At 38.9% G+C, this 26369-nt stretch overlaps 1 protein-coding gene across 2 annotated transcripts in view; it reads left to right on the top strand.

The window, feature by feature from the left end:
* Window positions 1-22514: 22514 nt before the first annotated feature.
* Window positions 22515-26369, top strand: part of LOC119783246 (cGMP-inhibited 3',5'-cyclic phosphodiesterase A-like) — a 149893-nt gene continuing 146038 nt past the window's right edge. For both annotated transcript variants that reach the window (XM_038284661.1, XM_038284660.1), the window contains exon 1: window positions 22515-23678. In XM_038284661.1, the coding sequence (XP_038140589.1) occupies window positions 22761-23678 (918 nt within the window). In that variant the 5' untranslated portion in view covers window positions 22515-22760. The remainder of the gene's footprint in view (window positions 23679-26369) is intronic.

Here is a 26369-nt window from a genome sequence, read left to right as displayed (position 1 = left end):
GGGTTGAGGGTCTTGCTCAGAGACCCAGATGGGCAGTCTGTGGGAGTGGGGCTCGAATTCAGAACTTCAAGCTCCTATTGCATCTTGACGATTTAGACCACTGTATGCCTGACATACAAAAAATTTGGCAAAAACACTGGCATACATTGGATAAGTTATGGGTACATTTTGTATAAATTTTGACCACGTTGAAGCACGCTGAAACACGCTGGCACATGACGACATATGGTGAGTACATCGAAAAATTTTGAGATTGCTCAAAATTTCCCGAAGTATGCCAGCGTATGCCATTCATAGGCCAAGTTATCAGGCAAGTTATCTGATAAGTTATCTGATAATAAGTGTAAATGGCTTAAATGGCAGCAGGAACAGGTGGATCTGATAGAGATAATGAGCGCAGTGAGGAGTTAAGCAGATAAGAGCAACAAGGAGGAAAACCCAGCTTAAAGGTGCCAAGATCATGACACTTTGTATTCATACAAATCCCTAAGAACTACATTGTAAATCAGGTAAATGCTAAATAAAAACTCATGGAGAACATGAACAATAAAAAAGTAAAAAAAGAGATTAAATGAACAAAAACAATAAGTAAAAGGGCAATAGTTTAATAAAAAGCTCTCATAAAAAGGTGGGTTTTAATAGCCTCGTGAGACCATCCTGATCTCAGAGCTTTCAAGGTTTCACTCGCAGATCAGTCTGGAGACTCTCCGTTAAAGAAAATTTGGAGCCGTTCACCAAACGAACGTCCAATCAGCGTTGGCTTTGAGGCGGGTTGAGGTGTGACGCAACGAGAAGCGCGACAGTTCAGTCTAAAGAACATGGCGGCTTCAGCCAATGAAACTAGCGTTAGCGTGGCTATCGAGCAAGTTTTATCGGAATTACAGAGTATTTCTACACTGAAAGAAGAGCAAAACACTGCTCTGGAGGATTTTCTTAGAGGAAAAGATGTTTTTGCTCTTCTCCCGACTGGTTTCGGCAAGAGTTTGATCTATCAATTGGCTCCTCTTCGTCGTCGCTCTGTTAGTACGTCATATGCTTCGTTGATCTGATTGGTTTATTTGGCCCGTCTATCACCAACATAGGCCAATCAGCTAACCAGTATTTTCGCCCCTTCCCAAAATTACTTGAACGGAAGGTTTCCAGATGGATATGTGGAGCAAATCTATCTGGCAGAGTCAGGTTAGGGTTTTAGGGGCACGTTTAAAAGCATCCACAGTCTGTGTGTTTTATTCTTCTCAATTTTACAATAGAAAGCGCTTTTCCAATTAAATGACGTCAAACTAAAACTACAAAGACTTGATAGAGCTTCTGGTGTCCATCTACAAAACGGTCTTCCAACAAATTCGGATTGAAATTTTAATATCATCCTTTTAAAGTGGTGAAGAAAAAAAATATCATAGAGGTTTTATATTCCCTATTAAGGACTTTCTTTAGATGTCTGTTTGAGTTAGAAATGACATTGTTGTTTCCCATAAAAAGGTTTTAACTGTGGAGAGAACACAAGTCCAGAGTGAGAGTTTGTAAATGAAGGCCTAAATCTGCTTATATCTCTTGAGGGACCACACACTTTATGGATTACTTCCTCCTATTCTCTGGTCCAAGAACAGCATAACTAGTGCCGGCGCCGCGATCTGTGATGGCAACCAGGATAAATGATACAAACAGCGGGGGATGCATGGCAGCTTAAAAGCCTCTGTCCCAAATAAAAGTTACAAAGGAACTGGGAGAAGAAAGAGGCTGTCAGACTGAAGAGATGTGGAGCAGCCATGTGAAATGTAAAATCATTAGACAGAGATGGAACCAGGCGGCAGATTCCACTGACATCCCTATGGAGTTATTTCTGGTTCAGCGCCAACAGGCTTGTCTATGTTTTTCTTACTTTCTTTTTATTTCTTCACTTCTCTATAGGTCAGTCAACCTTAAATAGCAGTTTCACATTCTAAAGTTAAAGCAAATGAATATTTTCACTAAACTGGCATGTTAGTAAGAAAAGCTGACGTTTATGCAAATCTTCTGAAAACGGAAGCTACTGGTTTTACAAAAGAAAGTTGGCAAAGAGCGAAAAGTCAACAATTGCTTGTTGAATTTGTGTCCAACTCTAAATGTTACCCTTGTTTTTTACCAAAATAATGTTTGTATCTAGAATTTCAAAGACCCAAAGTGATTATTCTATTTTCTTTGTCTACATTCCTTCTTAAGAAGCAAATTTTCTTTAAGGATATTTGCACTTTTTTAAACTTAAGTGGCCTTTCATCATTGCAGGTTATTACTTAAAACTCACATCGTCTTTGATACAGATTGTTATCTACAATTAAACCAAATTTCTGTTTTACAGTTAATACAAATCAAACTGTAAATAACCCTAAAATGAATTGACTTGAAAATAGTAATCTTTTTATTCAAATTCAGGTTATTTTGTCAGAATCTCAAGATGCTGTACTTTATTCAGAATTGATTTGTAATAAATTTTTTGATTTATTTATTGTATAATTTCTTCACTTTTTTGATTATGATGAAATAATGATATTATTATTATTTACTTTATATGCTCCTACTACATATAACCAACAGCTGGGATCAAACCATGGTCCCAATTAGAGGCTGACACGGGAGTGGATTTTCACCCCTGTCCAGTCCCACTCCCACAGAAAACAGTTGTGTCCGATCCCGGGCCAGAGTAGAAATCTAAATCCTGTCCCGTCCCACTCCTGGTGAAATTACTCCCACTCCCATCCCGCTCCCATTCAGAATGACTCCCGCTCCCATTCTTCTTGTCTTCAATAAGATTTCTGACAATACATTGAATCTGAATTTCTATGAAGGGTCAGTTAAGTTCCTGTTTCTAACTGTTGTAAAGGTCAGTTAAAGTAAAAGGAATAATAACTATAAATACATAATAAAAGTAACAAACAAGGAAACAGACCATGCTTATCTTAGGTGAATAAACAAAATGTCCAATATTGCCTTTTAGAAATGTTTTAATTGTTTCCTTTGAACAAAGAAGTTACTTTTAATTTTCAAATTGCTGAAACTTAAAAAAGATCTATGCTTAATTGACAAAAAAGTGCATAAAGGCATTACATTCACAATTTAGATAACACACACAAATGGCTCAAAAAGCTGGATATGGTAAACTTCCAGACTTGCCCATTTGTAAGAAAACAACTTACTATAAGAACTAATATTATTGAACACCATGATACTGAACTCTTGTGAAGTTCGGTAATATCTGAGACTTTCCTGCCAGCTCCGTGAGTTTTACAGATACGTCCTTACTTCTCAGCTTGCGTTGCAGATCAAACTTTTCGACGTTGAGTTCGCCACTAACTGTTGGTCCCTCCATTGTTGTTTTTGAGCGCGGGTGAAAAACTCAGAGCGGAAGCACTGTTGGTTTTTGGGTCGTGTAGTTTTTTTGACTCGCATTTTAATGTAGGCTTCAAGGAAAAAAACTACAAAATGGCGGCGCCAGTACTGGATTTTTTTTCTTTCTATTTTATTTTATTTTTTGGCATCTATCCTAGTTTTTTTTTAGTTACTATTGGTTTGCTCCCGCTCCCGTCTGCTCCCGTTAATGTTTAATCCTACCGTCGCAATCACGTTACTAATACTGACTCCCATCCCACGGGAATCCCGTCACCCGTGGGATTCCTGAAAAAATGTCAGTCTCTAGTCCCAATGTACTAAAAGGGTCCAAAAAGGATTGTATAGGTATCTTTGTTGATTAAAGTTTCTGCTGGTTTTAGTAAAACAGTGGAGAACGCTGAATTCCATGATGTTTTTTTATACTAATTTTGATCCACGTCTGGTTGGGGGATCAGTGGGGATCGCAGTACTTGCTGTCCGATGCGAAACCAATGCTGTATGAAGATTTTATTAGTGTTAATGGTCCTTATGGTTAAACAACTTATTTTAATGTGTTTCCTGGTCTGTTCCTTGTGGAGGTTTGGACGTTACTATTATTATCCCTACTATTAATTAGCACTATTATTATTATTAGCACTGTTATTATTATAACTATTATTATAATCATCACAATCATCATTTTACAGTCATTTTCATCAATTGTTTTGATAATATCTATTTCTGTTACAGATTCCCTATTTTTAAGCGGAGAAACTGGGTAGGCTAGTTGTGCTCTTCTAAAAGTCCTGGTGATGTTTCATAAACTTTCTGGACACTGTGACTTCTGAAAAAGTTTATTACACATGCTTAGATACTCTTTGCAGCAAAAGATGAAAATTAATGCATTCCAGGCGCTAATAAAGTGTTTGTCACTCTGCAAGATTGCTCAATACCAAAATCTTGTTCTCATATCTGGAAAATGGCTGTGAAGCCATTTAACCATGACCTCCTGTTTCCTGACAAAGTGCATAAAGTCTAAAGATGTGTTTATGTGCCTCAGCTTCCAACAGCATTCCTCTCATTTAGCAAAACACGTAAATTGACGGTGAAAAAAAAAAAGAAAAGTAAGCAGTGAGCTCTCTTGACCTTTTCTCACATGAGCCAGATGTCTGCATGAAAGCTAACTTTTGTTTAGGGGAGCACACTCATATGGTGGACAGCTTGTGTTTTTCCTGGCATAAATTGAACAAACACAAACCAATTAAGCTTAGCTACCTGGCCAGTCAAGCTATGACCAACCATTTTCCTAAGCACGATTTCCCAAAATCATTGCAGGAAAGTATGCAGCTAAAAACAAAAGGGGTCAAATAAATGTGATGTTAGTTTTTCAGAGTTTGTCTTAACTTTCAGTTTTTAATCTAGTGTCCTACATCTGATTCCAGCCGACATGTATTTGCTCCAAAAGCATTTGAACCTTGTAACTGCTTATATCTTTGCCCTTTTCATTCTGGCATGTTTTGTAAACAGCATCTATGCCTTGGTAAATTAAGCAGTTTAACATTAAACAAGCATGCTATAAATAAGAATATGGTTGTATGCTTTAATTCTGGGTTAGATGAGTTGTGTTTCTATGTATTTAAAATCAATAAACATTATTCAGGAGACTTTTTTTTTTTTTTTTTTACCATGGAGAGCATCTAACTTTTACACAAACTAGAATAACAAAATAAAAGAAAAAAAAGAAAAATAAATAATGCTGGTGAAGATTCTCAGTCGTCCAGGTCATAGTCATTCCAAAAATGTAAAAAAATAACCCACTTAGCCTTTCAAACTTGGAAAACAAAGTCCAGTGGTTTGTTTTTTAACCTTTTAGGAAAAATAAATGCATAATGCATATTGAAAAAATGCCCAAATAAGTGATTAAACACCCAAAAAAAAGCAAAGTGAAACACAAATGAAGTATATACCCATATTCATGTGGGGTGGATGTTGTTGAAGCTTTGCATTAAAAGCATACTATGCAACATTTTTCAGTTAATAATGTGTTCCATAACGTTTTGGATGATTAAATTAGTCATTTCAGGTTGAACAAAGGTTTTGTCGGCCGCCCTGGTGGTCTGTAGGGGAAATACCGTACTTGCAACTGCAGGAGCCCTCGGCCCGCACCCACAGGCTCAGAAGACTCGTGCATCGCTAGAGTCGGTCTTGCTTTACGGCGAGAACTGCTACACGCCCCCAGTGAAAGGCATGCTCGTTGCTAGCGCAGTGGCGATATTTGTGCAGTTATCATGGCTAGTTAACATGCTAAATTTTCAAACTCGAAAATCGGAACAAAATAGTCTCTTACCGCAGTAGACATGGTGATTCGTTGCGTTCGCCTGTCTGCTAAGCTCAAAACAACCGCGCCTGGCTTGACGGAGAAACCAGGAGAACAGCTGAGCATAGTTACGACAGTGCACTTTTACTTTCGCCCTCTGGGGGGAGCCTCGCTGGAAAATCAACACCGGTTGCATAGTATACCTTTAACTAGGCCTCGCATGTCCTAAACAGGTCAACAGGAAATCATGGGTCCAACACAGAAACTAACATGACAAGCAGCAAAGCACACAAAAACTCAGGTTTAATAAAAGAGTTTTATAGTAAGAGAATCTGGATTTTCTTGGGGGGCTGTTAGAGGAAATCGAAGGCCTGGTGAAAACATAGACATGTATTGGGAAAAAAACATGAAACTCCATCCAAAAGCACCTCAAAAAAATTGAACCAGCAGTCTTTCAGCTCTGAACCAGTGGATCTGACCATGAAGTGCACCATGTAGTGTAACCAACTTTACACTATACATATAGATAATGTAGACTGATTTGAGTTCTGGATATATATCTTTGTTTATACAAACCTCAGGTTAGTCTTTGTATCTTTTGTTCCTGTCTTACCAGGCTGTACTTTGAAAGAGGACATGTGTGTACTAGTCTTCAGTTGCCAATATAGAAGCTAAAGTAGAAACCAGCAAGAAATCTCTCCATAAACTTCAACTTCTTCAGAACTCAGCTGCTCGTGTCATCACAAGAACCCCCTCCTTCCATCAGATTTCCCCTGTCCTGCACCAACTCCATTGGCTCCCAGTTCAATTCAGAATTCAATTTAAAATCCTTCTCTATACTTTCAAAGCCATCCATAACCTTGCTCCTTCATATCTGTCAGACCTCCTTCACATTGCCACCTCCTCCCGCTTCCTTAGATCCTTCTCCTCCATCCACCTAACTGTACCCCCAGCTCGACTTGTCACCACACTGCAAAAAATCTAAACCTAGATAAGTCATTTTTTCTTAAAATAAGTGCATTTGTTCTTGAATTGAGGAGGTAAAAGAAACATTTTGCCAATGGAACAAGACTATTTACCCTTAAAATAAGAAAACACAATTGCATTGTCTTACTTTAAGTGCATATTATCTAATTATCTTATTTTAAGAGTAAAATTACTCATTCCATTGGCAAACTATCTCATTTACCTACTCAAATTAAGGGTGAATACACTTAATTTAAGAAATTTTTACTTATTTCTAGATCGTTTTTGCAGTGCATGGGGAGCAGAGCCTTCAGCTGCTCTGCTCCCCAGAACAAATGCACTTATTTTAAGAAAAAATTACTTATCTAGATTTCGATTCTTTCCAGTGTAGTCAAGCAGGTGGAAGAATTGTAGAGAAAATGCCTTGGCCCTATGACTATATCAGAGCCTGTGGTCATAAAGCGATACGTCACATGACCTGGCCAATGACGGTCCGTCTTCTCCCAGCTGACCTAGGTAGTATTTCAAGAGAGGAAGAGGAGCCCCGCTAGCTGCATTGATATTGTATTGTATATTGGTCTAAGGAATCGTTTAAAATAAGTCATATGCTGCACCTTTAGGTCACAGAGGCTGCAGCGTGCCTTTAAAACACATTTATGATTAATTCTCTAATTGAAATGTGATAACATAAAAAGTAGGCCATATCTTGGCATTAGGACAAGCTTAAATTTGACAAGCACAAAATATGCATCTTGTGGACCAGTCAAATATTTCCCTGATTGAAATATATTGTACTAATTATGGGTTCATTAAAACATTGCTTGCAAATTGTGAACAATTTGTTATTTAACCTCATAGATTCTTCCAAAAATAATACTTAGATTTAATTTCTTCCCAAAGAACCTAAGTAGTTGTGTTCTGTGATCTGGATGTACGCGACATGTAAACAAGCCTATTTAGAGAAATATGTCGCAAGAGTGTCTCTCTGCTTGTAACTGGCCCAGGACTGGCATAGCAGAATAAAAGCTGCTCATAGCAGGTCAGGTTATTGTGACTTTTCAATCACATAGATTAAAAAGTAAATGTTTGCTTTTATTTTTGCACCACTATAGCTACATGTCAGTTTGTTTGTTATAGTTTGCATAGGAGTTTACTATATTTGGACTTGTGCCTTCATGCAAAGTCTTGTTTGGACACAGTTCATCATTGTGTGGCATTTCCGGAGAGTCACGAGTGTTATTTACCAACAAGCAAAATGGAAAGGAAAAGGCTAAACCGAGCTTCTTCTTGTTTATGGTACACTCTAGTAACCTCTGAGCACTGATGACATTAAAATACAGAGAAGTAGTTTCTATTTTTACTCAGATTAATCAGCAACATTCAATAATAGTTTATCAAAACAAAGAAACTTGCGAGCGTGCAGAAGAAGTTTCCAGCTTTCACCTTGTTGCAGAAAGTTCGGTTTAAATGAAAAACCATGAAAAAAGGATATTTGTTGATTATTCTGATGTTGTGCCTAGAAGGTTCATTTTCTGCAGGCTTACTTTTGACTGTGTACACATGTGCACGTCTGTGTATATGATGCCAGTGGCATTTCTGCGTCTGTGCAGGGATAGGTGTCTGTCCACAGCACCTCAGTGGAAACTTGGCTGCAAGCCAAATGCTGTGCATGAGGGCTGGTAAACACCCTGTGATGGATCTCCTTCTATGCACTCATGTGCCAAACACAATGTAAACTTGTTTCCGTCACTCCATTTAGTCACTGCTTTTTTTTTTTTCTTCAGCTGATTTCAACTGCTCACTGCATCCAAAGAACAGTTCAGACATTTTTATTTTATTAACTGTGTGCAGCCTTTGCATCTCTCCATGCTTTCTCCAAGGGTCCTGATTTTGTGGCACATTTACAAACCCTGCTTCCTGGATTCTTTAACAAAGAGGAAGCTTTTTTCCCCCTTTTTTTTAAATTGCAAATACATTCCCAATTAATTGCACTTTATATCATGTTGTAAACAAAAATGGCAAGATATTATATGCAAATTGTATGTAATAGACTATTACAATGTACTGGATAAATACACTGCAAAAAAATGAAATCTAAATAAATAATTTCTTCTTTAATTAAATGCATTTTTTCTTGAATTAAGGATTTAAGTGAGACACTTTCCCAATGGAACAAGACAATTTACACTTAAAATAAGAAAAAACAATTGCATTGTCTTATTTCAACTGCATTTTATATAGATACCTTATTTTAAGAGTAAAAATACTACTTCCACTGGCAAATTACCTGCTCAAATTAAGGGTAAATACCCTTAATTTAAGACATTTTTACTCATTTTGAGATCATTTTTGCAGTCTATACATAAGGCTGCGCAAGGGGAGCATTTATATTAGAAGCAGCCAATATGCCCTTAGTGAGGAGCTGCAGAGCTGAAGGATAATCTAAGGACATGAAAACTATTGGTTAAACACAAAAAATGTGTTTTTTTTTTCTGGAAAAGTGGTTAGACGCCAAAAATTTTTTTGAAATTCATACATCAGTTCTTTACACGATGAGACCGACCCTACTTAACCAGCCAGTCAATCAAAATATAGCAACACAAACTTATCAAATACAACCTACAACACATATTACAATAGTTCTTTGATTTCATCAAGTGTTCTTTATTGGCTACAAGTGAACATACAGTTAGTTAGATGCATGGCTCAACACAGAAGTCAACTTCCTTGGACAAGACTGCGTTACATTACATCGTATGGACAAAGGGCATTCTTTTGAGGACCAGAGTGTTCATATTTTGGACAAATAAAATAGGTGGTCTGAGAGGGGCGTGACGGAAGCCATCTATACCTTAAACAGAGGGGGTGGAGTCAGATTTCAGCTTTCGAAAACCTACATTGCAGCGATAGAGTTCATCCCTTCCCGCTATTATCGCAACCCCAACCCCTGTACAGGAGAGCAGAAGACCTCACCTATTCAGCCAGGCCAACAATTTCCTTTAACGACCCCCCTTTCAGAGACTTAGACAGTAGGGGTGTAAATCACTAGCCTGGGTGCCATTCCGAGCTTAGTCCCGCCCACAAGGTTTGAGGTCGGGAAGTTCGGTCTGGCTCTGCTCCATAGTAGCGCGAGTATGATCGCCCACCCTCTGGCAATCCAATCAAATTGTCAGGGCTGGCTTTATACGATGATGGACAGATGACCAACAGTAACGTAATCAACCACGTGACCAAAGCGCGCTTGGGTGACAACAACAATGGCTGCCGCTGGAGAGTTGAGGTGAGTAGATTCTGCTATTAGGTCTGTTCTAGAAGATATCGACAGCAAATTAATTTTAAAAGAGGAACAGAGAAACGCGATCAAGGCTCATCTTCTTATTCTAGGCGTGAAACTGCACGCTTTGATTTTTGTTGACAACAACTATGCCTCGCTTAACATACGTCACGCACTCCGTTGCTCTTATTGGTTGTAGGTCTATCCAATTGAGTGCAGAGGCATTTTTTTTCCTGGTTCGTTCAAAACACGCCCCATAATCACAGCTCTATGGAGCAGCATCAGACTCATTCTGACTAGAATTGAGTAGGACTACGTCAGGCTAGTAAATCACATCCATCATAGCGATTTGATTCAGTATCGATTTGCTGACCCAACGATTCGATTATTTTCGATACTCAAGAATACACCACGATTCGATTCGAGGAATCGGTTATTTTTATTTATTTATTTTTACACCTCACAGGCTAGACAAGGTTTCAAGTTTGAAATAAATCAATGAAAGCTGTAATATTGCTGTAATATTTTTTAATTTTTTAATATTACAGCTGTAATATTTTTTTTTTTAGAAACAACAGCAAATAACAGAAGTAGAAAAGTTGCATCAAAAAATACTGCACAATATCAGTGCAATTCAATACCTTGGCTCCAGATGTCCCGCCCCCTCCTGCTGCTCCTCTCCCAAATTGTAGCTGACCGCAGACAGTGCCGCAGACAGGAGGCCGGCTTGTTTTGTTTTTATGACCGAAATTGCGGAAAACAACTCGTGCAGTTTGACCCGCTAGAAGAGCAAAGTGCACGAGAACGCTGGGACCCTTTTTCCACCTGGATCTCCGCTCTTTTTGACCCTCATGTCCCTCCGTCGTCGGACTAAACTCGCCCCCACTTCCTCGCCGCCTCGGCCGTATCTAGACCCACAGCGTGTAGCACAGACCACGCTTCAATATTGAGCATAATTTAAAAATGTTTGTGTCAAGCTCACTGCAACACACTGCTGTAGGAGTATAACCAGGAAGCGAGGTAGGAGGGCAAAATAGGTTTAGCGCCACCGCAGCACGGGAGGAGAATTACGCCCAGGAGCAAATGGATAAAAATAGACCGGAGGGAAAAAAACATGAATCGATTCTCTTGTGGACGTGTCTATGCATCGGATCGTCGGCTGTTGGATCGATGCATCGATACAAAACGATTATTATTTACACCCCTATTAGACAGGTATTGGGCATTGCAGGCTAACAAAGAAGCCAAACCACCCCCATTCCAAAGGGGTGGACCTGTTCATTCATTGCAGTTTACATGTTTCGAAACAAAAACAAGGCTTTTGTTGGTCTACTGTATAAAACCTCAAACTCGACGCTATTCCTGAAATTTTGAATTGATAAAGCTTCCTGAATGGGAAGAGAAATGTCTTCAAACATGGAAACATAGTGTTTTTTTTTCTTTTTTTTTTGGAATGACCTGGATGACTCAGAATCTTCATCAGTACATTTACTCAGTTTAGCGTAGTGGTGCTGTGTTTTTCAGTTGGTAAAGGTTAAACTATATAGCTTCAAACTGGACTTTTCTTGATTGGTGTTTCTTTTTTGAAATCTTGAGTCACTGCTACATTTTGTAGCATCACTGCAATATTTTGCACCTGCTGGGTTACACATCGACACATATTTTATGCGCACACCCACACAAAGTATTTTTATGTTTAAAGGACACAAACATTTTTGCCTTTCAGATCCCACTTATGGATTGATTAAGGCTCTATAGGGTGAATAACTCTCTTAGAAACATGCCTCTGAACTCAGCTCACCAGCTGATCTATCAGCAGCAACCACAGAAGCCAGCTCAGGTCTGAGGGGGTCACATCTGACAATCGGCCCTTGCGCAACATCAGATCCAGATCCAGATGTCTGATGAACTGCCCCTTATAAAAGATTCCTGTTTCACAATGGACCACGACATTGCCTAATAGGGTAACACGGTAACATGTGCATTCCCCAGTCTTTAAAATTCCTTTCGGTAATTCTGAGTAGCCTCTAGACCTGTTTTTTGGAAAAGGCTGAAAATCTCAAAATGAACTTGTCTTTAGAAGCTGGGAACAAACTGAGGACTATCGTCATTCAGCTTCATCTGCTGGAAACTCAGAACAGAGGAATCACAAAGATAATTTATGAGCATTGTCAGATGCTGTTATCGAAAGGCTAGCTTCAGGCCATTGTTTTTAGTAAAGTCTGTTATTTTTTATCTTATAACACAATGATATATTCCCTTTGCATACTTGATGCCACTTTGCAAAAAATAGAAAAGGTAAAAGAACAACATTGTAGCAGTTCTCAGGTTTTCTGGCCGACTTGTTTTTTCTGTTGTCCAGCTCTTATCTTACGTTTTAAAGAGGAAACGTTTCTGTTCCTGTCACCTAGAATATAAAACATTTAGATAAAGTGACATTGTTTCAACTCGCCCGGAGGGGAACAAAAGGTTACCCTCCAGGCTCTGATAAGGTAAAAAGAAAAATGTTTGTGACAAAAATCAGGTTGGCCTCTGAGCTGGCAGCTGTCTTTTTTTTGATGCACTGTGCCCTGGGAGAACTGTTAGGCGTGTGGTAAACATGAGCTGAGAGGTGATGGACGGGGACCTGACCTCCTCCTTTTCCTCTCGCTCTCTGTTAGCAATTCTTCTCCTCCCCCCTCACTTCTTGCTAATCAAAGCTGGCAGAAGATATGCAGTGTGTTGTATATGCCACAGAGTCATGCTGACCTGTGTCAGCTTGGTGGAATAGCACAGGTAGAGAAAGAAGGGAGAGAATGAGCATGGATTTAAGGAGCTCTAACTCTTTCTCAAAAAAGCTAAAGGATTGAATAAAATATGGGAGAATTACCCTGCCATAATGCAAGAGCACATAATTTTAATTTGAGAAAAGAATTTCATCTTCTTGCACTCAAAACTTATAATGCTCACACTCAAAACATCTCTCTCAAATATTTTCTCTCCTCTCTCAAATCTTTGTTTCTTCTCTCAGATTTAATGCTTCTTGCACAGATATTTTCTCCTCTCGCTTGCCTCCTTCTCTTCGCGCACAAACCGCGCCCTGCTCGAGTCTCAGATACGCTCGCAAACCCGTAGGCTCTGCTTGCGTTTTTTTTTGCTCTCTCTCAGATTGCAGTCGGATCGTCACCTAGCAAGCTTTCCAGCCAATAGAACGACATCCTCAGAAAGGGTGCGCTTGTTTAACCCTACTGAGTGAGGAGGAAAGATAACGTAAAAGTAAAGTCATAATGAAAAATCGATTTAAATCAATTATGTGCAATGATGAACTCATATATAGGCAAAACTGAACAGATTTATGAACCATTTTAGTCTTGGGAAAAGTAGGCTACTTACTTTAGAGTCTTGCAGTCGATCTGTTTTCAGACGTGATGTGATGTGAACACAGAACTCCCGCCTCAGAGTTGCTCGTCAGAAAAAATAATTAAATAAAAGTTTGCTAGTCAGGGCAGATACTAATTCTGCCTCCAGCAGAAATTAAGTGACTTTTCATTGGTGATTCTTGAATCGCCCTTTATTATTTCCTTTTTTTATTTTCCTGATTGTTGTTGTTTTTTAGCTTCTTATTTTAATAGCTTTTAAATTAAAAAGCCATTTTATTGTCGGTAAGGTTTATCACAGGCACACTCAGTAGAGTTAGACAAGCGCACCCTTTCTGAGGATGTCGTTCTATTGGCTGGAAAGGTTGCTAGGCGACGATCCGCCTGCAATCTGAGAGAGAGCAAAAAAAATCCGCAAGCAGAGCCTATGGGTTTGCGAGCGTATCTGAGACTCGAGCAGAGCGCGGTTTGTGCGCAAAGAGAAGGAGGCAAGCGAGAGGAGAAAATATCTGTGCAAGAAGCATTAAATCTGAGAGAAGAAACAAAGATTTGAAAGAGAAGAGAAAATATTTGAGAGAGAGCGCATGTTTTGAGTGTGAGCATTATAAGTTTTGAGTGCAAGAAGATGAAATTCTTTTCTCAAATTGAAATTTTGTGTTCTTGTATTATGGCAGGATAATTCTCTCATAATAAAAACTTGCCACTCCTGATAAAGATAAAAAAAATAATTCAAATTAATTCAGTATTTATTTCAGACTCATAATTTTACACAAAATAGATTAGATATTTACATTTGGTCAGTCAAATGTTTGTGTTTTGCAAAGTATCAACTAAGTTCAGGTTCAATTCAAATCAATAAAAATATCCTAAAGTATTCAATGTAATTATAATATTTAGGTTGGGATACTTGTGAATTTCTTGCCATCCTACACAATAAGGAAGAGAATAAGCATAAAACTATAATCTCCAGTCCTCACTGTTAGTTAACTGCACCTTTGGACCACCAAGTCTCTATAACAGCCATTAAATGCAATGCCAGCCAGTTGTTTCAGGGGAAAATGTCAAGCCTTTTGTGTCCCACCATCACAGCTGTAAACTTCAGGAGTTAGTTTAACGCTACTGGAACTTTAGCTGGGACAGTTTGCTTTGGTAACAGGAAACTAAGATTAGGCTCTTTGGCAACAAACACTCCAGGTGGGTCTGTTCGGAAAATAAGAATCCCGATGTGGAAAAGAATCTCATGCCCACTGTTAGTTATGGTGGAGGTCCTGAGAACGGTTGGCCTGTTTCTTCTCCTAAGGCATTTGGAAGCAGTGCATGACATTATAACCTTAAAATACCATGACATTTTAAATAAGAAGCAGGTTTACTCCAGCATAACACTTTGAATAGGTTGTCACTGGTTCTTTCAACGGGTCAAGTCTCTGCTGATGATTTTCACTCCTTCAGGATATAGACAGTAGTCTAGGTTAAGGAAGAAGGGGACGATGGATTTTTCCTCCCTTTGTTTTGGAAGCATACATAGCCTTAATAATATAGTCCAGGTTTATTTAATGTTTTCATGGCCTAAGATCCCCAAATTGATGGACGAGATGGAGCAGGGACCCCCTAAATATATATATTGTATGAAATTGTGTTATATCGCACTGTTCCTATAGTCACTCTATTACAGATGGAGTAAAGTAAAAAAAAGTAATTCCTCCCTGGGATTATTAAAATATTTCTGATTCTGATTCCTGGCTGATGGGACAGGTGTTGTGAATGAAACGACACCCAGCTTGAAAGAGCTCCTGTGTGTCGCTGAATGTGCGCATTAATGACTGAAAGACATCTTCTGCCTCCATTTATCTGTTTACTACAGTGTGTTGAATTCATGTTAATGTGGATTTAAAGACATTTCAATAAGTGGAAAAAAATGCAGGGTGGTATATAAAAAAAAAGTAATCAACTAAAACTTTCGCGACCCCCATGAAGTACCTCCGTGGACCCCCTAGGGGTCGCGGACCCCTAGTCTATTAACCTAAAGCAATATACACGGCAGGGTTGTTATGACCTGACTCCGCCAGATGGATTTGCTCCGCATATCCATCTGGAAACCTTCCGTTGAAGTAATTTTGGGAAGGGGCGAAAATACTGGTTAGCTGATTGGCCTATGTTGGTGATAGACGGGCCAAATAAACCAATCAGATCAACGAAGCATATGACGTACTAACAGAGCGACGACGAAGAGGAGCCAATTGATAGATCAAACTCTTGCCGAAACCAGTCGGGAGAAGAGCAAAAACATCTTTTCCTCTGAGAAAAGCCTCCAGAGCAGTGTTTTGCTCTTCTTTCAGTGAAGAAATACTCTGTAATTCCGATAAAACTTGCTCGATAGCCATGCTAACGCTAGTTTCATCGGCTGAAGCCGCCATGTTCTTTAGACTGAACTGTCACGCTTCTCGTTGCATCACACCTCAACCCGCCTCAAAGCCAACGCTGATTGGACGTTCGTTTGGTGAACGGCTCCAAATTTTCTTTAACGGAGAGTCTCCAGACTGATCTGCGAGTGAAACCTTGAAAGCTCGCGAGATCATGATGGTCTCACGAGGCTATGGTTGTTACATGTCAGATACGTAATAGGCTCTATGCACAGCTCCACTACTTCCTGAATTTAAGGCAGCTCCTTTGTTTCCTGTCTTTCATGATTGGATGCACTGATTAATCCAGGTGTGTATGACCTAAGTAACTGGCCAGACACACCTGGATTAATCAGTTCGTCCAGTAATGAAAGACAGGAAACAAAGGAGCTGCCTTAAATTCAGGAAGTAGTGGAGCTGTGCATAGAGCCCATTGACCTTGACCAAGGCCCTGTACTGGCATGGCTATCACTGCCCCTACATAGTTAGGGACAAATGCAGAAGACAAATTTCCCACTGGGATCAGCTTTATAGTCATGGTAGGACACTAATTTGATTCTATTTATTTTGCTCAGGCTGCTCATAAGCCCACAGTCCACCAAATGTTGAAAGGGCAATATATTTGCCATTACTGTTAATACAGGGTTCCTACAGCATAAGTTAAATTCAAGACTTTTTAAGACTTTTTAATGCCACTTGAAATAAAAATTTAAGACCAAATTCACAAGAAACACAAGAAAAACCTGCTTGCGACAACTTAACCCAAAGATTTATTTTAACATAAACCACTGCACTAATGTTTCAAATTTTGAAAAGCTTCCCATACAGGAAGAAAGCTAAAAACACACAAATGACAGATATATTTGAACAATTATTTAACTGAATTCACAAACTTTGTTTTAGCAGGGAACAAAACAAATCAGTTTTAAAGCCACAACATAACCAGTGCTAAGTCTTTTTTGCAGCTATTTTTCTTTTTATGGTTTTCTTAGTATGTTTGATTTGGTGATAAGTGGAGGCGTTGCAGAGACAAGGGTGGAACTAAACTGAGAAATACCGGCTGTTTCTCTGTAACTCCATTTTGACGCTTTGTGTTTCGTGCTTCGCATGTGCGACTCCACTGCCTTAATTCCCATCGTTCTGAGCTTCAATGACTTCTTGCATAAATCCACTGAGCCTCAAGTATGTTCCCTGGTTTTAGCCATGGAGAAAACTCTTGGCTGGAGACAATTTTGGTTACATTTACACTTGCTCATATTTTCCAGACAAAAAGTTATTGGTGCATCTCCCAAATGTCGCGGCAGCAACAACGCTTTTATTGGTTCCACTATCGGGACCGAACCAATAATGGCCAGCCGTTATTTTTTTTAAATAATAAAAAAAAGGTAAATTTTAATGTTTTATTTAGATTACAAAAATAAATCATAATAAAAATAATCCTATTTATGATGTTTTAAAAATTTGACATACGAAAGACTGATTTAAGACATTGTAATACCAATTAAGGCCTTAGTTTTATTTTGAAGAATTTCATGCCTTTTAAGACTTTTTAAGGACCCGCAGGAACCCTGTAATATATAGTAGAAATTCTACACATTCAGTAATAAAATGTCACAGGGGATGGTATGGTCAGTTAGAAAGGGGGATGATTTTTAAGATTTTTTAAAGAAGGGGATGCCACCCCCCCTCATCCCCTCAATTCGAGTACTGGATCTAGAGCTTAAACACAGGGATCTGGAACCTTACAGTATCGTCTCAAAGGCGTTGCATCCATTATTCTAAGGGGCTCAGTTCTGATAATAGGTTGGAAGTTCCCTAGCAAATGAGTTGTAGAGAATATTCTACAAGGTCAGATTGTATAAGCTGTTATGAGAAAGACCGCAAACCCAAATCAATGGGTAAGAAGTGCACAGTTTGAAGTGACAACCATTTGAAACCCGGTTCAGAAAAACACACTGTGCAGTTCAGCTTTTATGATTTCCCCCACGGTGAGTACAATTTGTACATGTCCTTTTGCTTATTTATGCTGTAGTAACTATAATTAAGATTAGGTATGCTTAGCTAAATATGTTGGTTTGTATACAGAGCATGAATTCTCTTAATTTGGTAAGCGGTATTCCAAAGAGAAATTTGATGCAAGTCTGAAGGAAAGCACGTGTGCCTCACTAATGCAGCTCAGAATAATGAAAAGCTGAAACATTCATGCGAGCTTCCCTCCCCACTATTGGTGACACCAAAAGTGGGAGGATAGATGGGATGAATATTTCAATGTCTGAGAGGAAAGGAGACCTGTGGGGGTCGGATTTGGGAGTTTTCCAGTGAAAAACAAGTTTGCATGAAAACCTGATGTTTCTTGCTGCCTGCTCCTTTAAAAAAAAAAAAAAAACATAAAATACACCTCTAAGCTTTTCAAAGTTTCTTCCAAAGTGATCCTAACTATAAAACCTATTCACGTTTCTTATGTTACAAACACAAACTGGTGGATTTTAGATGATATTTATGTGAAAAAAGAAAACTAGTGTATATTTGTGAAATGAAACACACATTGTTTCAGGTTTTATTAAAATTAAAAACTGTTGCGGTGTGCATTTGTCACTTTAACTTCAACTTTAAGTATTTTGGGGTATGTATTTTGCAGCTTTGCTTTCTGCCATCTCAAGATTGAAACTTTTCTGCATTTATCTTGGAAGTACACAACCTCAATCAAATAATGTTTCTCTATTTTAGGTCTAGTCAAAGGATCTTAACTACAACTAAGTCTGGATCTGAAGCTGTCCATTGCTTTCATGTTAACCTGCCTTTATGCGCTGCGACGTATAAGCTAACCGTCACAACATTGTCAAGAAAAACCTTTCCTGCTTTATGAAAGTTTACCCAGTGATTGATTTAACTCAATATACACCATCCTTCTGTCAGCTACAAACAGCTTGTCCCCAGGATTTACCCATTTTTTTCTTCCCATATTACTTTTCACATATCCCAAACTATTTTTTTTTCTTATCTTGCCACAATTAAAGGTATAAGGGGTGGGCAATTCCAGTTCCTGAGGGCCGGAATCCTGAAGGTTTTACATCCTTTCTTTATCAAACACACCTGAAGCAAATAGCTGAGTTACCTGCTCAGTATGCAGTCAGTTTCTCACAAGTCCTCTCAATCAACTAATTACTTGATTCAGGTGTGTTGAACCAAAGACACATCTAAAAGTTGAAGGATCCCGGCCCCCAGGAACTGGAATTGCCCACCCTTGGTATAGAGGATGATCTTTTATTTCCAGGTGGATCATCTCAATAAGTGGTCCTCCTAATTGTCAATCATTCTGGTGATATTTACGTAAGTCCGTCCTACGTGCTCGCCCCGTTAGCTATCTTTTTCTGCGCATGCACCCATTCAGCCGCATATCGGTGGTGAGCTACGGTTTCAGACAGTCATTGAAGCTCACCTTTCTCACTGCGGTTCTTGAAAAATGGCCGGGGGGTGGTAAGAGAAAAAGTGTCTACAAAGTTTGGGTTATATAAGAAAAGAAAGGCCTTAGAAGAGACAGATATATCCCAGAATGCTTTGCGGGGAGAGATCTCCTTGCAAACTCTCCTCCCTCAGGCTGCTGCTACCCGACAGCGGCGACTAATAACAAAGATGGCGCAGGCACTGCACAGTGGAGGAGGAGTTACGTCATCAACAGAGCAAAAAGCAGTGATCATCTGTCCAAACGGTCAGTTAACTGAGTTTGCTATAAAGTCAACTGTATAGTCCCTGCTTTATGTGGACACAGTAAGCTTGTATGAGCTATGAGCAAAGCACATTTTAAAGAGGGCGTGCACGAGGAGAAATGGGCTTATGCATGCTTCTGCACCTGCATTTATTTTTTTAAAATGGAGAGGGTGGGTCTTTTAAACAATCCTCCACAAGCAAATGGCATTTTTGTAAAATATATACCTAGCAGCAATTAACTCTCAACAGACATTTCCATTGTCAGGAGCTTATCTGTACCATACATGGAAGCAGGATATTCCTAAACATATGAATTTACTGGTGAGCATTACATAAGGGAAATTTATTGAATTCTTAATAATAAAAAATAATCTTTAATCTATTTCTACTTTGGTTTCGTAGTGAAAAAGAATGAAACCCAGTTTAGAAATATTCAATATTTCTGCCTCAACAATGATGTTAAAAGCACACTTTCATCAGTGTCATATATACATCTTTCTTTTCTGAGACCCTCATTCACAATAATGATATTTCCCTACAACTTCCTGCCTTGTTGCATCCACCGTATTATGGATAATCTGTGTGTCTGTCTGTGTACAGCATAACTTGAAAAATATTTTTTATTAAAGGTGAACCTCAGTCTAAAAAAACAATCCAATACATTTTGGTGATGATCCACATTCTAATCAGGATGCAGGATTTCTTTTTCAAGGATTCTTTAAGGTGTTTAGCGCGAACAGTTTCCCTCTAAACCAGAGGGTGGCAGCAGTGACTGTTGACAGCTGTAGCATCGCACTCAAAAAATCCAGATTTTATACTCAAGACAAAAACACAGGAAAAGTGAGCCATGCCTCACTCGAAGTCTGGGTCTGCTGATCAAGTGTGAAAGTAGAGTGAATAAAAAAGGTGAGAGCAGAACAAACACCAGAGGCTGCAGACACACCCTGTGCCTTATTTATAAACTTATGAAAGAATTTTAAGGAAACTTTTAACAAAGACGCACCTCATGCTAAGAAACAATTAATTAATATTTGGTAACTATCCAGAACGTGTGCAATTTTAGCTAGAGTTGTAAGTCACAATATCAGGCAACATTTGCTGTTTGCCAGAGCTCTGCACTCTGAATGCTATTCTAGGATGTATTTGTGTGTTTCCTGTTTTTAAACCAGATTAGGATGACAGATTAGCTAACAAAACACTGCTAAAATGTGTGGCTCGTCGTGGCATTTAGTTTTAGTGATTAAAATTAGTTAATTTCAGACTTTTTGAAAGAGTAGCCTACCAAAATATCAGAGTTGGAATAAGCACCAGAAATCCTAACCATGTCATGTTAAAGCAAAAACACACTTTTGAAGAAATTGTGATGACAATAAATTTGGAATAAATGTGTTAGCCTTTATGATATACAGAAAATGGACTAAGAAATAGTCTAAATCTTTAAAGCTTGGGTTATTGTTTTACAATATTTTACAGCTACTTTGAACTTTTTCATAACCTTATCCTTGATCAGTCTTGTGTTTATTATGCTTTTCACTAATAATCTCCAGCAAACCATCAGAGAACAGCTGAATTTATTTAAATTGGCATTAAGTCACACAAAGTTAGACTCAACTTACTAAAAGGACAGTTTGGTACGGAAGAGGATTAGGGCCAGTGGGAAAAAAAAAAAAAAATTAACTGATTTTTAAAGTATGGGAAAAAAGTCAGAATTATGCAGTGTATTCTCATTATGAGTTCGTATGAAATCGTACGAAAAGTTATGCACCGTAATTTTGTACATTTTGTTCGTCGTATGCACATTCACGAATATAGAATCTAAATTACAATTAGCCCTAACCCTGACCCTAAGATATAAAACAGCAAGCAACGTAGTTAGAGACATGAATAAGTGATGATTGCACTGTTTTTCCCAGTTTTACGTCCATCCGCGGATCTGCTTTTTTTTTCTGTCCGCCAGCGCACTAATGTGGTTTTTTGAGGAAAAACGTCCAAAACGTACGGAATAGTGTGCATAACTTTTCGGACGATTTCATACGAACTGATAATGAGTATATGTTGAATTCTGAGAACAAAGTCAGAATTGTGACTTTAATCTCAGAAATCTGAGAAAAAGGTCAGAATTCTGAGATTAAAGTCACAATTCTGACTTTTTTCTCAGAATTGTGACTTTAATCTCACTTTTTTATTGTTGGAATTCAGTCAGAATGCTGAGATTAAAGTCAGAATTCTGAGGAAAAAAGTCAGAATTATGAGAAAAAAAGGCAGAATTCTCAGATTAAAGTCAGAATTCTGACTTGTTTCCCATGTTAAACTAAGACAGTTAACTTTTTTTTTTTCAGTGGCCCTAATCCTCTTCCGTAGGTTTGGTGAGCTGGATTTTATTCAATAATATCAGGGCAGAGGGCTGAATTCACACCTTTTAGGCGTTTATTTGTAAAGAAAAAAGAAATGAGCTGAAAAGAAAGTGTAAATATTGTTTAACTTTACACTATCCTATAAACTGTAATGAAAGTTACTTTTTTGTCGATTATTGGAAAACTTGCAAAACTTCCAAGGCCACAACTAAATGTGTGCACACTGAGAGACTACAGGACCTAAAATGTGGCTGTTCCTGTACATTATAGTTATGCAACACCAAGAAGTCTCCCTTATTTATTTCTTTATTTGTTTATTAGTCTAAATGCATATATGTATATTAGCACAGACTGTGGATAAAAAACAGAAGAAAAAAAAGGAATGACCCTTAAATATGAGAGAAAACGCGCCCTAACCTTCCTTCAGATACTCTTGCTGGGCTGGCAGTGGGGGAATTGGGGAACTTCACCCTCACTGGGTGTAAAAAGTAGAAGTCAGGGGTGTGAATGAGGCGAGACTCGCGGCTGGTTGGAGAGCTGGTGACAAAACCGGATTTATCCGGGAAAACGCCGCTCTGACTCTTTGCAGCTTAAATAACACAAACGAGTTTATCCTCGGAAGCGCACCGGAGGGAATGTTTCGTCTCATATCAGGAAGAAGACAACCAGATCATTTTGAGCCGGACGATCACGCAACAGGGCTGATGTTTTGTTTTTTTCTTCTTCCGAAGGTCTGACTGCCGCCGCGGTTTCCTGGGGTCTCCACGCAGAGACTAATAGGAGACGTGAAAGACGCGCCACGGAGGGCCGATGCCCTAGATCTGGGAAGCTTCTGTCACTCAGGCTCCCCTCTGCATCCTGCACCTGGAAAACAAAGAGACGCTGCTTAGACCCATGCGTAAAGGAAAGACGGATGTTCGCTTGCGTCTTACTTTTTCCAACATTTGCACCAAAATGATGCCTGTTTTTCACTCTGCCCTGGCCCCCTGACCACACCTGTGTAGATGCTTTATAGACTTCCTCATACTTCACCTCGGGCCATGAATGATGGCGATGTCTGCAGAGGTTTGCAGTACCACCGATGCGCAGAGCAAAAGTCGCCAGAAAGGCTTGGGCGCACCGGATCTGAATGGGTATGTAAAAGCACGCGTCATCCCGCGCTGCAGAGAGCAGGACTGTGAAACGTGGCTCAGGCTGATGTTTCACAAACTCTGGAGTTCCCAGAGGTTCCGGAGCGCAGTGTGCGTGGGGTCGCTCTCCGTTTTCCTCGCCGCTTTGGTCAAATGCGCAGACTGGACAGCTGAGGCCAGCAGCAGCAGCAGTGCTGACACACTCCTGCACACATCGTCCCCCCTCCACTTTGTTTCTGCCTGCGCAGCCGAGCTGTTGCAAAGTTGCCTGAGTGCGCTATCGTTGCTGTTCGCGCTCCTATGTGCCTTCTTTTGGGTCGGGGTGTACCTGATCCACTGCGGGGTGCTGATCGAGACCCTCATCTCCCTCCTGACCTTGTGCCACCTGGGCGAAGTCGCGGCGTGGTCTCTTCTGGACGGGACAGATGAGCAGCTGTCCGCTGCAGCGGCCGGGGTTGTGCTCCTTTGCTCGGCCGCTGGTGTACTCATGGTAGCTCGGCTGAACCAGGGCACATCTGTGATCGTTTTCATCAGCATAGCCAGGACGATCTCGCTCCTCTCGCTGCATAAAGTGCGGGCCGCCTGGAGACCGTACGTGGCGTACCTGGTCGGAGTGCTGGGCATCCTGCTGGCGAGGTATGCTGACAGGCTCCTTCCCAAACAAGGGACACAAAAGGAGGGCTGCACCCCCGTGACTGGAGCCAGGGAAGAGATTCCTGTATTTAAAAGGCGCAGGAGGTCCAGTTCTGTTATATCCTCAGACATGGCGCACAGTCAGTCCAGTAGTAAGTCACACCGGCGGACCTCTCTGCCATGCATCCAAAGGGACCAGGTAGGACTTTTCTGCACCATTCAGCATTTCTATCCCTGCTTTGACTTTTTTCTTCATTCACAGCGAGTTTGGGGTTTGTGGTTGATGCTGGAACCGTCCAATAACATCAAATATCATGTTTTTTTGTTTTTTAAAGTGACTCCTAATCACATTTTTTAATTTAGCATTCTCTATGTGATGGATTTCTATGTTTTTACATATTCAATGTTTATTGTGCTGCAGAATAATACAACAAAAATACTCTAAATACATAATTTACCTCTATAGCTGTATTAGTCTTACTGTGAATATAAAAATAGCATTAAAATATCAGTGTCGGATACAATGATGACACATTTTTCCTCCCTGCTCTTTTTCTTTTCCATCATCACTGTTATAAGCGAACTGTTTCTGAATCAGGTTCATGTTGCCCCACCAAATATCACATCTGTGCATTCTGATAATGACACTGTTATTCTGATGATTGTTATTTGATCTGTTTTGCAGCTATAATAGTTAGATATAAAGTCACTTTTACATTCTTCCAACAAAAAAATCTACACCCTCTCTAAGATTTGCTATTTTAGGTGCTTTTTCTTCAAACTCACAGATTCAGGGCAGCAGCTTTTCAAAGCTTTACAACAAAATGTAAATATTTTACTTGTTTAAAATTGTTTTTAAAAGTTAGAGTTTTTACTTATTAAACATTTCTTATTTCTAAGTTAGATTTAAGGTTTTCCTTGAGAACTTAGCTGCAGATAAAGTATTTTTCCCTGTTAAGGTCTGTAAAACATGAAAGACAAAAGTGTTGCAGGCACTGTGATAAAAACAGAAAATGAGGGCATCAGAAGATTCCTTCATTTTTGCATCAAAACAATTTAGCTAAACTTGATCTGATTTTTATGTGCATCTAAATACATATTTGGCTGATGTGTGCATAGACCAATAACGAGGGGAGGCATAATAGGTTTGATGCATTTCATTTAAATGTGTTTTTTTTCAGTATCTGTTCAGCAGATCATAAAACAGGACCAGCCAATGAAAACCAGCTCTGACTGGTGTAGCTCTATAACAAACATTTCAAAGCTTTGTTGGAACAAAATGCAAATTTTCCACAGATTAAACTCCAGATATCTGTTTTTTTTATCGTAAACACAAACCCACAGTTAAGTTTTTCATGCATAAATGTATTATAATAATATTAAAACTGATAATATAGAAGGTCATTATCTCCATGCATCTGCAGCCTGTTTTTCTTCCTGCGATTCCTCCTCCCTGGTATCACTCATCACGCCTCACTGACTTAAATCCTGCAGGGATGTTGTAGCTATGTCTTTGGAATCTCCCCTGACTCTGTAACATGTAAACGCGTCAGAAGAAAGTTGCTGATTATGATGCAGGTCTCCAAACTTGCAGTCAATGAAGTATGCTCAGATTGTGAATGGCAGACCAACATCTAGTTTGATCAAGGCTCTCTTTCTGTGATGTGTGAGTGAGTTAGTGTCAGGAGATATAACAGGGAACGCTGTTAGTCCAGCTGTCTATTTAGAGGATGCACTCACCTCCCTGTTGGTGTTTTAGATGTTATTGTTTGTTTTTCTTCAAGAAAAAGGCATACACAGGAAAAACGATCTAGAAATAAGTAAATATTTCTCAAATTCAGTGCATTTACACTTCATTTGAGCAGGTTAATGAGATGATTTGCCAATGGAATGAGTATTTTTACTCTTAAAATAAGATATTTAGATAAAATGCACTTGAAATAAGAAAAATGCAATTGTGTTTCCTTATTTAAATGTAAATTGTCTTGTTCCATTGGCAAAATGTCTGTTTTACCTTCTCAATTTAAGAACAAATGCACTTATTTTAAGAAAAAAATGACTTATCTAGATTTTGATTTTTTTCCAGTGTAAAAAATCTGGTTAAAAAATGCTGGATTTTAAAATCCTAGATTTCTTTATTCTTAAATGTAGATTTGATAATACAACTGAAAACCACTGACCTTCATTTTAAATGCTGTTGTTTTGCCGGATCTGTGCACTGACTTTGTTATTCTTTGTTTTTGCTTTTGAGTAAATGTCCAGCTGGAAATTGTGACTGGAAATGGTGTGTGTCTGTTCACAAGTATGCTCATAAATGGCAGGTTATTTTACCCAAGAGAAACTCGTGAAAAGGATGTAGTGTTCCCAGTGCAAGCAGTATTACACACATAAGCTACATATTTTATTTATGTCTTTTTATTGCTCGCTTAGATTTTTCAAATATATATTTCAAATGTGCTTAAAATGTTTACACTGCAAAAAAATCTAAATCTAGATAAGTAATTTTATTCTTAAAATAAGTGCATTTGTTGTTGAATTGAGGAGGTAAAAGAGATATTCTGCCAATGGAACAAGACAATTTACACTTAAAATAAGAAAACACAATTTCATTGTCTTATTTCAAGTGCATATTATCTATTTAGCTTATTTTAAGAGTAAATTTACTCATTCCATTGGCAAACTATCTCATTTACCTACTCAAACTAAGAGTGAATACACTTCATTTCGGAAATTTTTACTTATTTCTAGATCGTTTTTGCAGTGTAAATGTATAGTTTTAGGCTTCTTATATTTTCTATCATACTGTTTCTGTACTTTAAAGTCACAAAGAGTCTGAAGAAACCAAGGCTTTCTACTTCTCTACTTGTTCCTCAGTCATTCAGTCGTCTTT

This window comes from Cyprinodon tularosa, unplaced genomic scaffold, assembly GCF_016077235.1.
Source record: "Cyprinodon tularosa strain WSP-4 unplaced genomic scaffold, ASM1607723v1 ctg200, whole genome shotgun sequence".
Taxonomy (NCBI): Eukaryota; Metazoa; Chordata; class Actinopteri; order Cyprinodontiformes; family Cyprinodontidae; genus Cyprinodon; species Cyprinodon tularosa.
This window is presented reverse-complemented; position numbering and strand designations above follow the sequence as displayed.